General features: G+C 41.0%; 1 protein-coding gene across 1 annotated transcript in view; it reads right to left on the minus strand.

Annotated features, from left to right (window-relative positions):
- LOC123961615 (BTG3 associated nuclear protein) overlaps positions 1 to 14,653 on the minus strand; it is a 56,923-nt gene that overhangs the window by 18,426 nt on the left and 23,844 nt on the right. The window contains exon 12 of the mRNA XM_046037119.1: positions 119 to 259. Within this exon, the coding sequence (XP_045893075.1) occupies positions 119 to 259 (141 nt within the window). The remainder of the gene's footprint in view (positions 1 to 118; positions 260 to 14,653) is intronic.

Consider the following 14,653-nt stretch of genomic DNA (forward strand, 5'->3'; position numbering starts at 1 on the left):
TCTGTTTCACCTCAGATGATAGCTGCACACTCCAGCACTTGGAATGCTACCCAGTTACAATCTGTGTGTACACATGTGCGAGAGCCTGGCAGAGTTTGTGTGAGCATTGTTGTTTTACCTGTACGGCTGCTGTGTGATCTGCGACGGGGGCTAGTTGGACGTACTGCACTTGGATGTCAGGAGGGAGTGGGGAACCCTCTACTGCTGTGGCCCCGCCATCAGCTGACGCCACCGCTATGAGCTGAGCCCCACGCAGCACCTGGGACAGACAAGGAGGGAGAGGACAAGTCAACCATAACTGACATTTTCAGCCCATTGTCAATATGAATTAATGTTAATCTGCCTCACATTTCCACATAAAAGTGTAATAGATCTGAATCTGCTTCACCCAGCTCAGTTTGAAAAGCAAAAATCTGCAATGATCTACAGCACACACCACTGGAAACAAAAAACCAAATAAAACAAACAAACGACAGAGAGCCTCATTTATTTCCTATCTGATGTGTTTATGTTCATTTATTGATTACAAGCACGGTGTCACACAAACACACCAAGTAACACTGCATGAAGGAAAGAGTCATACAGTGGTATCTGAGAGACGTAAATAAACATTTCAGTCCTGCTGCTCTCACGGTGTATAAACTCTCTGTTTATACATCAAGTTGGAAAGTAACTTTATGGTCCATTCAATTCAATTATATGTTTTTTTTTTCTTACAAGTTTACAAGTTTATTTTTTTCCCCTGGGCTCCATTACATGATATGCTAGTTAGCATTCATTTTTACTTGGGTTCAATTAATTTAAGTCATGTTTAGACAAAAAAAAAAAATGGGACTGGCAGAGAATGGAGGGGCGAGACATCGCAGGGGGATCCTAATCTCCCACGGCTCTGAAAGTCAGCCAGGCGACATTAGAGCTCTGCGGTTTCGATGTACAAATTACAGAGCATAGCAGTGCAGCTGGAGTGTTGTTGGGTATGCCTATAGTTTGTTGAGGCTATTCCTATAGATTGACTGTAACCACAAACACACAGATGATAGCTGTGTACATGTATGTGTACCTGTATGTGTGTATGCGTTTCTGTATACACTTGTCGGTCAGACACACACACACACGATTAGTAGAGCACTGCTTTTAATTGGGACAGCATGACTCCCAGACAACAGACATACAAATTAACGTACAATCATCTTGTCAACACAGACACAAAGAAAGACGAATGGAAGGAAATATTCACTTAGCTTTGCTTGTGCATGTACATTTTAATCAGACAGGTCAGAGACCATACTACTACCCTCCAGAGTGTGTGTGTGTGTGTGTGTGTGTGTGTGTGTGTGTGTGTGTGTGTGTTTGTCTCTCATTTGTGTTACATACGTATGTTTGTGTGCTTTCTCTGCGATGTTATTTGAGATCTCAGTCTCCAGCTCAGCCTTCTTCCAGCTGCACTTGGTGCTGGGACTGGCTGGGACATGCTCAACAGACATGAAAGATTTAAGGGAGAATATGCAAGCCTGTATAAAAACCCAAACCTCACAAACCTCAATTACAGATGATGTTTGTTGCCCCCTAACCCTTCCAATCCCAAAGTCCCAACATTGCCTCCCAATCCCCAGTCCAACCTTGGCTTTGAAGATCTGAGTTAGTGTCAGGCCCCAAAGGTTCCGTTAACCCCCCACCTCCACCACAACTTGCCGGCTTGCCTCGTCATCTAAGAGACTTTGCCAGAATCACCACAAACTCTGCCGCCTCACCACCATAATGCGCCAGGCCCGGCCGGACCGATGGAAGCCATTAGTGTAAGGAGTCTGCCTGACTCAGTCGATCAGACAACCGGGACGCTTAAAGCACAGACATGGATCGAGGCTAAGTGAGCTCTTAATATAGCAAAAGACTGTGAGAGATGGGTCAAATGAATCACAATGTTTGATGACGCATAAAAACATTCCTAAACAATTAGAGCATTAGCCTTGAGGGCTGGTGTAAACAGTAATCAGCCAGTTAAAGCTAGGGTAGCCATTTTATTTCAGAAGCTTTATTTATTGTATTTGTAGAAGCTATCTTTACATCCGATAGCAATCAATAATACAGTTGGACCACACGAAGAATGGACAATGTTTACGCTGGTGCTAATGGGGACCAAAAAGAAAGAAAAAAAGAAAATTTAGAAAAATGTTTGTGCATGCATTCAATTATAGTATTTAGAACGACATTTTCTTCAAAGTAAATTGGAATCGGCAGGCCAGACTTATAAAAAAAACAAAAAACAAATCAGAAATCATGATGAACGTTGCCTAACCCAGCTTTAAAGGACTAGTTCACTTTCTGGGAGAGCGTAAGAAGATATTTATACTACTCTTTCATCTGTGCACTTGATGCAGACAGTCAGCTTAGCAGGCAAAAACAGCTAGCGTTCCTCTGTCCAAGCAAAGCTGAGCTGAATGAGCGTGTTTCACAAAATCTCAAAACTATTTCTTCAAGGTGCATAGAGATACTTGAAATAGGCATTATCCCACAGAAACTAAATCCATGCCAACAATGCTCAGTCAGTCAGCTCAATAACAGTGAGAAACCAAATGCACAACCAGCTGTTTAAGTGTTTCTTCTTGGCCGATATCTATAGAGATCCATCCTTATCCCCACACTTCATCACACTGTCTTCTTATTAGGAATCAAACGCACCTTCTGCCAAGTGCTGGTCAGTCTGCAGTCGTGTGTGTGTGTGTGTGTGTGTGTGTGTGTGTGTGTGTGTGTGTGTGTGTGTGTGTGTGTGTGTACCCAAGCATGATGATGAGTCCATACTGTCCAACTAGTGTATCTAAATGTCTAATTACCGGAGTTCAAGAGTTGCTACGGTTGATACTTGAGATTGTAAACCCTTGTCTCACTCAATTAGATTCTCTACTTCCATTTGAGAGCAGTTTGCATTCTCAGCTGCAAGGAGCAGCACACAGAGGCTTACAAAACCATTTACAGAGTTGGAACAGTGTGTGAGATTTCTGCAGCGATTACACAGGAACTTTGTGGGTCCACATCCTGTCCCACGACTCACTTTGTCAGAACAAGTCGTCTCCACTATTGGGGTGTAATAGTGTCATGCACAGTAAGTATGACTCAGTCGATAACAATTGAAAACTAAATCTATGCTCACGAGATCACACATCCACTTCACAGAAGCTGCAGAAAGTATACACAGAGGACACATTTCAGTCATATACTAAATTATTCCCTATTAGCATAAATTGCTGATTTGTTGTCTATGATTACACACAGGGTTGGAAGCGTATATAAACCGTTTCTGTGAATACTGATGAGAATTACCTCTCCGTCGGCTAATAATCATCATGAAGCGGGTTGGCAATTAGGCAGAAACAAAAATAATTACAAGACTGTTAGAAACTAATACATTATAAAACAAGGTGAGAAATGTTTGAGGAGGCTTTCTTGGAGCAGACAAGTCCCCTGACACTGGGGAAACTTAACAATCTTGCCTCGACTGAATTGGTTTTCAACTAAGAGCTGGGATGACTCACTTAAAATGCAGCCCGATATATTAGACTTGAGCTCAACATGTCAAAAACGGGCCATCAGAATTAGTTACTGTTGACCTCAAAATTTTAGCGTTTGGGTCCCTTAAATAATCAGCGCTGGCTGGCTGGTTGGCTGACTGGCCACCCCAATGCTGGAAGTCCAAAAAGCGGGATGAAAGGGCTATGATAGCGCAGCACAGTACTATAGAGAAGCGAACTGAACAATCAAGAGTATCTTAAATTCTCTTTTGCAGGCTTTGATAGCAGCCATAGCCTTGAGGAAAAAAAGAGAAAATAAATCTTTTGTTGATGCTGTAATGCTTTCAGTAATTGATCCAGGACACTAAGGAAATATAGCAATGGGAAAGGAAAGACGCAAAAATGAACAACAAAAGCTTAATGCAAAAACATTCATGATTCCAAGACAATAACCAACTGAATAAACAAGGCTCTGTTACACAGACTTCATCTGTGCTTGGATGAGGACTTTAAAATGTACCTTTTCTCCTTTCACGTCATATGAAACTAGTTAAACTTGACTAAAGAGGGCTTTAGAAACACATGGATTGTTCAGAAATACAACAATGCCTCTGAATGCCCATCTCTATCCTTGGTAACAGTCTCAGAGCAATATATCAATCAGAAAAGCTGCTTCCACAATGCACACAAGAAAACTTGGTGCAGGCTGGCATCAATTCCCAGGCTCACAGGAGGTCTCAATTAAACTCAGCTGTGTGTCGGACGATGCTACAGTATGAGTCATCTGCTTAGTGTGCATGTGTGTGTGTTGGTGTCTGAGTATGCTTTTAAAGATTTTGCTTTGCTATAATCAAAGTATACTGGAATTCCCCATTAAACAAGATCCTCCTTTTAGAAGAAACAAAAAATCCATACACGTAAGATCTGTGATCTAAGAAAAGACAGCCACGCAAATCTGGTTCCTATCTTTCCCAAAGGAATACCTCCTCTTCTTACAGATCTGAAAAAAGAAAAAAAAGCCAAAACAGGGAAATGAAAAAAGAAACATTTGGACTTTGGAGTGGCTGGAACTTCCTCTCAGCTTCACAGCCGTCAACAACATCTGCAACTGCCAACCCTGGACAGATGTCCAAGCAGAAACACTATCTCCGGGTGGGTAGGCGGGGTGGGGCTAAGGCATGGCTGCAACTAGCCTGTAAAGATGCCCAAAGACACAGCGGTGCCTGAGTGCGTGTTTATTGTGGACTGGGAAAATGAACACACTAGCCTAAATATGTCTCACTGCAGTCATTAACTCTTAGTTACATATGTCTTTTATTTTACCTCTGAGTCTGAGGATTATTCTGATTTCAGATGGGCCTCAGCTCATAAAATGATTGAATAGACAACAGCGGGCTTGTGATACAAATCAAAAAACGTCAGAAGTTGAAATAGAAGCCAAAGAGTGTCATGCTTTGTTCAGACTTTTGACAAGTGATATTACCATACATTACCGATATATCAATCCCCTGTCTACACATTATTCTTTGAAATATTTTATTATACCTTATTATAAATATGTATGTCTCTCAAAACCCCCGGCCATGTAACCTGGCACACTGTTTTCCACTCTATACCCACACCATGACACTATTTCCACACCAGAGCTCAACACCTGCATCCAATCAAACCCTCCCTTGCAGCTCCACAACTCCCACCAGCAGACTGGGAGTCAGATTCAGACTGGGCTCAGAGAGGTTTTATGACTAAACCAGCTTGACTTGAATTCTGATCCACAACCAGCAAATCAAAAGGAGACTGTTGACAAAAATAACAGCCGTAATTAAGAGTCAAGCCCCTTAAAAACGAAAAGGAAGAAAATTCCACTGAAGGTTTTCTCTGTTCTCCAGCGCAAATCCCAACTTGGCCTGCCTAATCGACGAAGGCATTTTTACAATGCCTGTAAATTTCATGATTTAAGATGATGACTTTATCGTGTTTCCAATTATCCTGTTTAATTCAATGGAGCCAAAGGAGATGATATACACAGGTTGTAAAACTCAACTAACAAAATATTACACTGCACAAAATACCCATCTTAACAAGCGATTAATTATAGAATGGCAATTTGGTGAAAGCCATGACATTTCTTAAATCAAATATCAGTTTTTCAACACAACTTAAGTGATACATCTTACTCTGTTTTTAGTTCTGGCAGTCCCTTTTATATATCAAGCAAAACGAAAATGTTTTAGAGACTAGATTTTAGAAGAAAAAGAAGACAGACATACTTCTGGTGCCTTGCTCAAGGAGACCAGGGCAGTGCCTACGAGGTGAACTGGCACCTCTCTAGCTACCAGTCCACACTCTGTGCTGACTGGTCCATGCTGACTTGAACTGGCCACCCAAGCCTCGGATTTAGCAAACCCACCCCCCTTTAAGACTAAACATGTCCACACTACCAAAGACAGACCTTTTTGCTTTGTTTTGTTTCTTTCTGCGTTGGTGTGTTTTACGAAACACTTTTAGTAGCAGTGTTACTTTTGTAAGCTGTTTTGCTATCATTCCCACGTAAAACAAGTTTTATTGTTCCCCAGCACCTCCGTTAATCAAATTATGCCTATTCTGATTATAACTCTACTATGTGTCAAATACCCTGATTAAGTTGTTTACCTGACTCTGATTAACACAGAGTTTGTGTAAACACAATAACATTTGCTATCAGGATCCTGCTGAAGTTGAAACTGATGGACGATGAGCACTGTCGGCCTGGGACTAGTGAGGCAGGGCCGAACCAGGCCTGTGCTGATGGTGAGTCACACTGAAATGCATCTACAACATCTGGTCCCTCTTACTCACACAGCCAACGACCCCCAGGCTCTGCCCACAGAGACAAAAGAATACACCACTCAGGGTACCCTTCTCTGCACCGCTTCAAAATGCTGAGCTGCAAACACACACACACACATTCAGAGCTAAGGATTCCCCGATCTGTGGCACTCTATCCCCAGGCCATGATGCCACAAGGACACAAAGCAGACCACTACTCCTTTGAAACAGGATCCACCACTGGCCCTCTAAATCCCTAACTGCTTACATACATCCTACTAAACATTGGTCATAAAACATCTTGTTTGCATCTTTTCATCTAATTTCTACCCCCTCGCCACATCACGTTGTGAATCACAGGAATCTTAACAACCCCTCACCCAGTAGAAAAAAAAGATTCAAGAGCAGAGAGAGAAAAAGGACAATGGAGTAACTCAGGTCACGGGCCAGCAGTTTGATTCCAGCACATAACACACCCTGATTCTGTGATGTTAACCCTACAGATCGTTTTCAAGCATCTGCTTTGTGTGTAGCAATGACAAATGAAGAGACGCAGCCCTAGGACGCCAGACCTTTACCGAAGCTAACTGACAACAGGCATTGAAGGAGCTTAGGTCAAATGTAAGAACATCAACACTTCTCGAATATGAGTTCAGAGGAGCTGAGGTCAAAACACATTAAATCATTGGTTCCCACTTTATCACGTCTTTATTACCTCACTTCATTCCCTACTTGTTTTGCCCTCTTTTTCTCATCCTCTCCTTAATCAACTCCTCCACACATCCTTCTTCGTCTTCCATCCAACAGTACTGCATGTACTGCCTGTACTTTCCCTAGTTCTGGACTGGTTCTGTGTTTACAGGTCGTGGCAACACGGAGCGAGGGACCAGTGCCGAGCTGTGACCCAGTTCCCACACTGACCATGAACAATGCCGCTTGGGAGGATCCAACAGATGCACTCCAACATGTGCTGACAGGAAGGGATGGCAGAGGTTCAACTAGGGGGAGCGAGAGAGAGGTGGGGGGGACTGCATTTAGACTCACAATCACGTTCTAAACCCCCCGATGGGCGGCATTCAGGTCCATCATCTGTAAATGACGCAGGCGGATGACAAGATCAATAAATTTGGTGAAGCTTTATAGCCATCTCTTGAGATGTGCTGGATTTTTTAGAATGACACGGCATGGGTTTACAGCTATCCGACAGGGAGAGTTCACTAAAAACTGAGCTCACTCAGTGGATTTGCTGTTTAAGGTTAAGGTTTTATTACATTATTCCTCTTTCTTTCTGCTTTCACATATTTACAAAAGAGGTTGACAGCAAAGATTGATAAGGGGAATTGGGGGACATCTAAGGCCATTGTAGGTACATTGGCTAAGCCAGGGGTATTCAATTAAAATTCAAAGAGGTCCAGTTAGCGAAAATTTCCCGAAGCAAAGGTCTGGAACATCATAACGACTAACTTGCGTTATCATTCAGTGCCATGACGTATAGTTGTATCCACATATATTCAACAACTGAAATATTTCATTTACTGTCAGTTTTCTAATCAAATTGGAGGGCTAATAAATAATAACTCCTCTAATTATAAATTTAAGTAAACTAAAATAAAGTGCTTAATTTCTGAAAAAAATGAAATAAAAAGTGTAGCTTGAAGTGATTGAAGTTTACCAATTTTATAATAAACACCCAACACATCTTAACAAATGAACATCTATAAAGCCTCCTCTTCTCATTCCCTCTTATATAGGCCTACCACTTCCCTACTTTCTCTTGTTCAGTGAGAAACGTGAGCTCAGGCTAGGATTGGAGATATGAGAGATTCTGGTTCTGAACTGCCAGTGGGAATAATGTACATGTAAGAATCTGTACATTCTTGATTAAAAGCCCTGTGAAATCTCTTTTTTCTTTCGTCTCCTCTCTTAGTGTGTTTCCAAAACGTCTCTGTTGTATCTCACTCGCGGACTCAACTTACAATGCTTGTGGGAATGCACAGATTTGATTGGCTGAGCAGCATCACATGAGATGACTGGAACACATGCTATTGGTCTGTGAGTTTCCTGGACCGCTAAACCAGTACAGTAAATGCTAGAAAAGCAGTGCGGGTTAAAATAGAGATGCTTCATCACGAGGTAGTAATTCTCAATAACAAATCTGTTGTTGGTCAGGGCCCGGAGAGGACGGTGGCTGGGTCCAGATTCGGACCGCGGTCCGCCAATGAGTGACCTCTGTCGTAAGCCAAACAGCTAGCAGAGGGCACCGCCCACTTTTTTTTTTTTATGTGGCACTTGGTACCGTGCATTTGTTAAACAGAGTGTGTTTTTGTCCCATTCACAGCCCAACTGGTCTCAGTTTTCAATCATGAACGGGACAAAACATCTCTTCCAGACGGTCTCCCCTTTTAGTTTTCTTCTCCCCATCTTTTTTTTTTTCCTTTCTCCCCTCCTCCTCATCAGTCGCTCCTTTCATCTTCCAATCCTCCATTTGGTCTGCATCAGTGCCGGGTAAGATCAGAGCACAGAGGGAGAAGGGCACTAGATAAGAGGCTATGACAGACAGGGAGGGCAGTAAAAGACTAGTAATAGTTTCACGAGTCTGCCTTCTCTTCCCGTCTGCATGAGAGCCTTTTTATAGGCCGGTAGGATCCAGTTTTGTTCAGACTTTCAGCTGGTATAGTGGCTCTGAGGTCAGGGCTGAGTTGGCATAGACTGACATGGAACCGGATACACAAACATCTGCAGTCAACCAAACAGACTCGATGTGTATGAGCAGTCAGACAGACATTAATAAATTATTAGTGAGATGTGTGTAGCACACTGTGCTGCTCACTGCACGCAGTACATATCCAGGTATAATATAGAGCAAGCTTGTCTCCTAAACCACAGAGAATTTATTATGTCAGTAAAGCTGAATCAGGGGTCAAACCCCTTAACCTTTAACAAGTCCCCAAATCCTCTCACGCATCTCTTACTGAAAGAATCTTGAGTTTGTTTTGGAGCATCATGCAACAGTAAGCAACACATGCTTAATACTCGTTAACTTACTGGACAGCATGATTTACTCAAACACTAACACACGACAGACGATCTGCGTGTACAGTGGATTTGATTCTCAACAAATACTGCAGAGACACACAAAATGAGAAAGGTGCACACAACCTTCATTCATATAATAATTAGGAATGCAACGAATTATGATGAAATTAGTTGCCAACTAACTTCATTATCAATTACTTTATGATGTCATTGGGCAGCAGCAACAATGTCAGCTTAGTGGAGTGAGGTGAACAATAAAGTTAGCAACATCAGTGATGGTATAAACATCTTCACGACCTAAAACTTCCAAGTGTGGGAGCATTTCACTCTTCACACTGGCAAAAAGGTGGTGAGCTGCAGCATTTACAGAGCTGACCTTTCCTGGCATGGGAGCACACCAGTTATACGGGTGTATCTGTGGTTGCACGTACCGCTGGCTCTCTGGATGATGACTCGTCTCGGTAAGATAGTTGGCAGGCTGGCTAGCTTAATGTTAAAAGCCATGTTATTTCACATTATGGGGCCATAACGTTTTCTATACATTTTCTCTTGATCAATGGCTTGTTCATTGAGTGCAGAGTAGCAAATAATTACTCAACATACAACGATCCTGTTCATCGGATCTCTGTCTGCCAAAAAATTTGAGGTGGTGGCTAAAATGCCTCAGTCTCCCTAATTAAAATAAAACCACAGATCTGTGAGTTGTTGAGTTTGGGGAAATTGTTTACACTTCATGAAATGCTGTCCATGTCAGATTCGTTAATATTTGTCCCCTCTCATTAATATTAATTATTAAGTTATTCCTTTCTTTGTTTCTCAGTTTGTCTCTGTGATGTTGCAGTACCAAGGTGTAAGCTACTCTGTGACTAGATAAATGATATGCCTTGTCAACAGGAGATCAGCTGCAAAGATGAGTACAACACACACCGTTGCACACAGAGTTATTTCTTACTGTATATATACCCGTTTTATCTGTGACAGGACTTTCTGTTGCTACAGCAGAAATGTTCATTATTTTTGAATGCAGTGTTCATTTTATTATCTTTATTGTTAATTAGCACATGACTTAAACAACCGCATGCTAAATTTAAAAGCCGATAGCTTATTAAGAGGCAGTGAGTAATAATCCAAATAGTCGATTATTCGTTTCAATACTCGATACATTATTCGACTATCAAAATAGTGGTTAGTTGGAGCCCTAGTGATACTGTGAGCAAGATTTGACCTGAGAGACTAAACATCTGACAGTTAATGTGACCTGTAGTGACTGGATGCGGCAGGTGGCCTTTAAAAGACAGGTGTAAGCACAGCTAAATGGCACAGGGAAGATGAAAGGAAGAGACAGTGAGATGGGGAGAAGAGGAAAACTGCCCCAGAAAAAAAAAGTGTGATGAATTGCGTATGTTAGGTTATACCAACACAGCCTCAGCACTATTCTGCCAGATTACAAAAACAGTGACATCATACATAGCCTATTTGAAGTAGGCCTCTCTGTAAACACACAAATTAGACATTTAAGAAAGCAGACATCAGGATTAAGTCTGATCTATATTATCTTTGTCTAAGGTTCTTAACAAATTTTGGTCCAAGATACACTACACTAATCATGATAAAGACATAAATAATTTGCGCGAACCCTATCTGTTCAAAGTGGCTTATCTCCTCGAGTAAGTGCTATCACTAATATATGTTGTCCTGTTTCCCTCGAGTGTCTTTATGTTCTTTCTGGGATTCATCAGATTTAAGAGCTGACCCTAAGAGTCACCCGTCAGAATATGAGAATTATACAAGTGGGGAGACGCTGCCACTGTAGCGTACCACTGCATGTGAGTGAAAAGCTCGACCTGCAACATGAGGTTTAAAGAATAAGTCACTGTGTGTTTGTCTTGGCACTCCACTCATATCATTTCATAGGCCCAATCAAAGCGTGAGCTAAAAAGAAAGGAAAAATAAAAGAGCTTTTTATTGGACTAGGCTCCCAGACACTGCCAAGGGAATAGAGGCCTTTGTGCAGTTTTTTGTTCTCGCATCCTGGGACGCTTTGGTGTCTATCTGCAAGGAACTAATGTCTCTATGTCCTGCACTCGAGTTTTAAATAGTGCTTTTGTTAATGCATGTTGTGTACGGCGTAGCATATACCCTATAGAACGGGTGAACTTGATAAAGCTGATAGAAAATCTGCAAAAACGGTTCATGGACTCTGTGAGCTGATATGAATAGCTGCTGAAAATGGGTGTTGTGGTGCAAAATCTAAACCAAACTCTGGCCAAAACCTGTTCCAAGATCCCAGAGTGAGACAGAATGGAATGCTGCTGTCAGGCTCAGCAAGCGGGTCATTCGAGGACACGAGCATGCATGTGTGGCTATGAGAGTGTGAGAGAGAAGGAGCGTGAGGATGTGTTGCGACTATCTCAATCAACTGAAAACACATACACAGACCCAAACAGCCAATAAAACAATACAAACAACAATAAAAACACCCTCAAAAATTGGACTTGACTTATAGAGAGCAAATGCATTCATAGTCATAAATGTGCGCGCACATATAGCCAAGGGTGCCTAGAACCTATGCGCAAACTGGATGATTGAGATGTTAATAAAAAGCCAAAAGTACGTTTCTAAAAGGTGTCTTGTATCTTCTTCTGCAGCCCAAATTTTGACATATTACATAGATCCTGTTTACACCTGGAGTTAACATTTATCTTGGGTGATCCAATCACAAGTGGACAGCTCTAAATACATTAGTTAGTTAGCACATTTAGCCGTGTCACTAGCGGTCCTACTAACGTTAGCTAACTCTGCCTGGACTAGGAGCTTGGAGCAATGGGGGAGAGTTGCACTTTCGACTGCTGGGATGAGGAGGTTTAATAAAGTTCTATTAAGCTTTAAAGCTGAATGGACTAGCTGTACGACTAACAGAACTAACTAGCTAATGGCAGTTGGAGTTAGAGGTTACTTAAGCAACAAGTAAAGCTATCCATCCATCAAGAAACTTTATAAGTAAATTATTATATTACAAAAGAAAATAAAGGCAGAGAAGCCGGAGGACAACAGAGGAAAAAACAGAAAATGTTTTCTCCATAAAATGATCCTATTTCATCGAAATCAGTGAATAAAGTTCTGTTTCTCTACAGTATCAATGAGGCCCGCCCCCCAGAATCACTCCGCTCCAACAGTGTCTATCATTTTTTCAATCTGATTATTGTTTCATTTCTCAGGTTAAAAAAACTACTGAACTGGACTGAACAAATAGGTTGTTACATTTACAAGTCTCTTCATTGGCATAATATCTATGGAAGATTCTCCTTCGTCTTGTTCTGCAGAAATTTCTGATTTATGAGCACTGCAAATGACTGAGCCAACAGAGGCAGTTCAGAAAGTCTGAATTTAAAGCTGTGGACTCTATGTTTGACTATTTTTTCTACAAACGTAAGAAGTAATGTGGTCTTACTGAGTCTTTAAATACACAGGGCTGCATTGGTGGAGGCGTACTGTTTAAGGTAGTGGTGATACGATGAAATATGATCCAATAAAGCTGGTTTGAGTAATAGTTCCATGAGCTTGGAAGGTTATCTGAAGCCAAAACACTGCACAGTGGTTTATAATAGTATGATGAAGAATTTTACACCTCTGTTTGAACACAGCCAAATCCCTAAAACATTTAGTGACCCATTTAATTAATAAAGTTGTGTTAGGGTGTAATGCAAAAGTAATGTAATGAACAGTGTAGCTACTTTTCTTTTCCATGTAATGACCCCAACAGTTAACATATTGAGGGAAAAAAACTCTACTGGAAATTACATAGAAACACCTGTCCTAATAAAATAACACAAAACAGTTTAACCAACAGACGGACAGCGTGAGAAAGAACTTCCTTCCCTAAAGCCTTGCTTCTAGACAAATATAATGAAATCATGAATGTGAAATTATGCATCAAGCATCCATATGTGGTCTGCAATGTTCATACACAGGCCAGCTCTGCTTTGATCGTGACTCTCTTGGATCTCAGAGGAAAGAACAGAGAAACAGGAAGGGCCCTTAGTCCAAAACATCCAAGACAGGGATGGGGAGAGGAGGGAAGTGGGATGAACAAAGACATAGACTGAGAGGACAGTAAAAACATCCAAGTGTTTGTGTGTGTTGCTAGGGTTGTGAGAGTGTATGTTTCTCATTAGTATATCATTATTGTGTCCAACTGTATGGCAGATTGTGATGTTTTCGAATGACAAAAAAGAAATTACTATGGTTGGAAACCCCGTCTGTGCGCTACTGAAATGCTCTACATATTCTGCTATTGAAAGATGTTTATTGGGTTTGTCAAGAAGCATTTATCCACTTGACAACATGAAAGCAGACTAACGTCATCAATTTGGAACATTTCTGTTACCTGGTCTTATAATTACATTTGTGAGGTGAAATAACTTCACAAATGCATCATTAGATACTCCATCATCTTTGTCAGACTTTTTAAAAAATGAATTGCAGATTTAATACTTGGTGGGTTCACATTTTTGAAACACTTCTTTTATAACTACTGCACATGGCTAAGCCTGGGCAATAAAACAAATCTGTATTACACATTAAGAAGTCACACGGCAGGACAAGACGCCAAGATGTGCTGCAAAGCACCAGCAATGGCAGGGAAGAACATAACTGCTAGCTTATAAACATAGATGTTAACAATGGTGGATTTAAATTTTAAATTTTAGATTTAAATTTTTATTTTTTATTTAAAAAACACCTTTGTAAATTTTTGCAGAGGAAATGCAGTCAATGCATTTGTCAGAGCTCAAGCATACACACAATGTGCTTTGGTGATTAACGCAAGTGCTATTATTTCTGTGTCCGCAAGTACATGAGGGACCACTAGGGTAAGTGTCATTAGAGTGTGTACGTAAAGGCTCTGTGCGGACATCCATGTGCCTCCCATTTGTTGTGAAGCTACCAGAGTGCCCACCAATCTACTGCGCGTGTGTGGAACAAGTCTGCTAAGCCGACTCCAGAAAGTAGTATAAGCAGAAGTAGTCTGCGTCCATGGCATCTGCAGCTGTCCGTGTACACGTCCGCTTTAAAATATATTTGAGGCTTTTTACTGAATGTAAACTTTTGTTTGTTTTCAGGAGAACTCTACCGGGCACCTTTAAATACATAAATTGAGATCTTATATTTCAAAAGTAATATTAGAACAATACAAAGAATTTGATTATTTGATTTGTTCTGTATATACAGTACTGTATATTAAGTTAATATATAAGTTTTAGATATTTAGCACCTGTTTGTTATAATTGTTTAATCATATACCT

This window comes from Micropterus dolomieu, linkage group LG22 (assembly GCF_021292245.1).
Source record: "Micropterus dolomieu isolate WLL.071019.BEF.003 ecotype Adirondacks linkage group LG22, ASM2129224v1, whole genome shotgun sequence".
NCBI lineage: Eukaryota > Metazoa > Chordata > Actinopteri > Centrarchiformes > Centrarchidae > Micropterus > Micropterus dolomieu.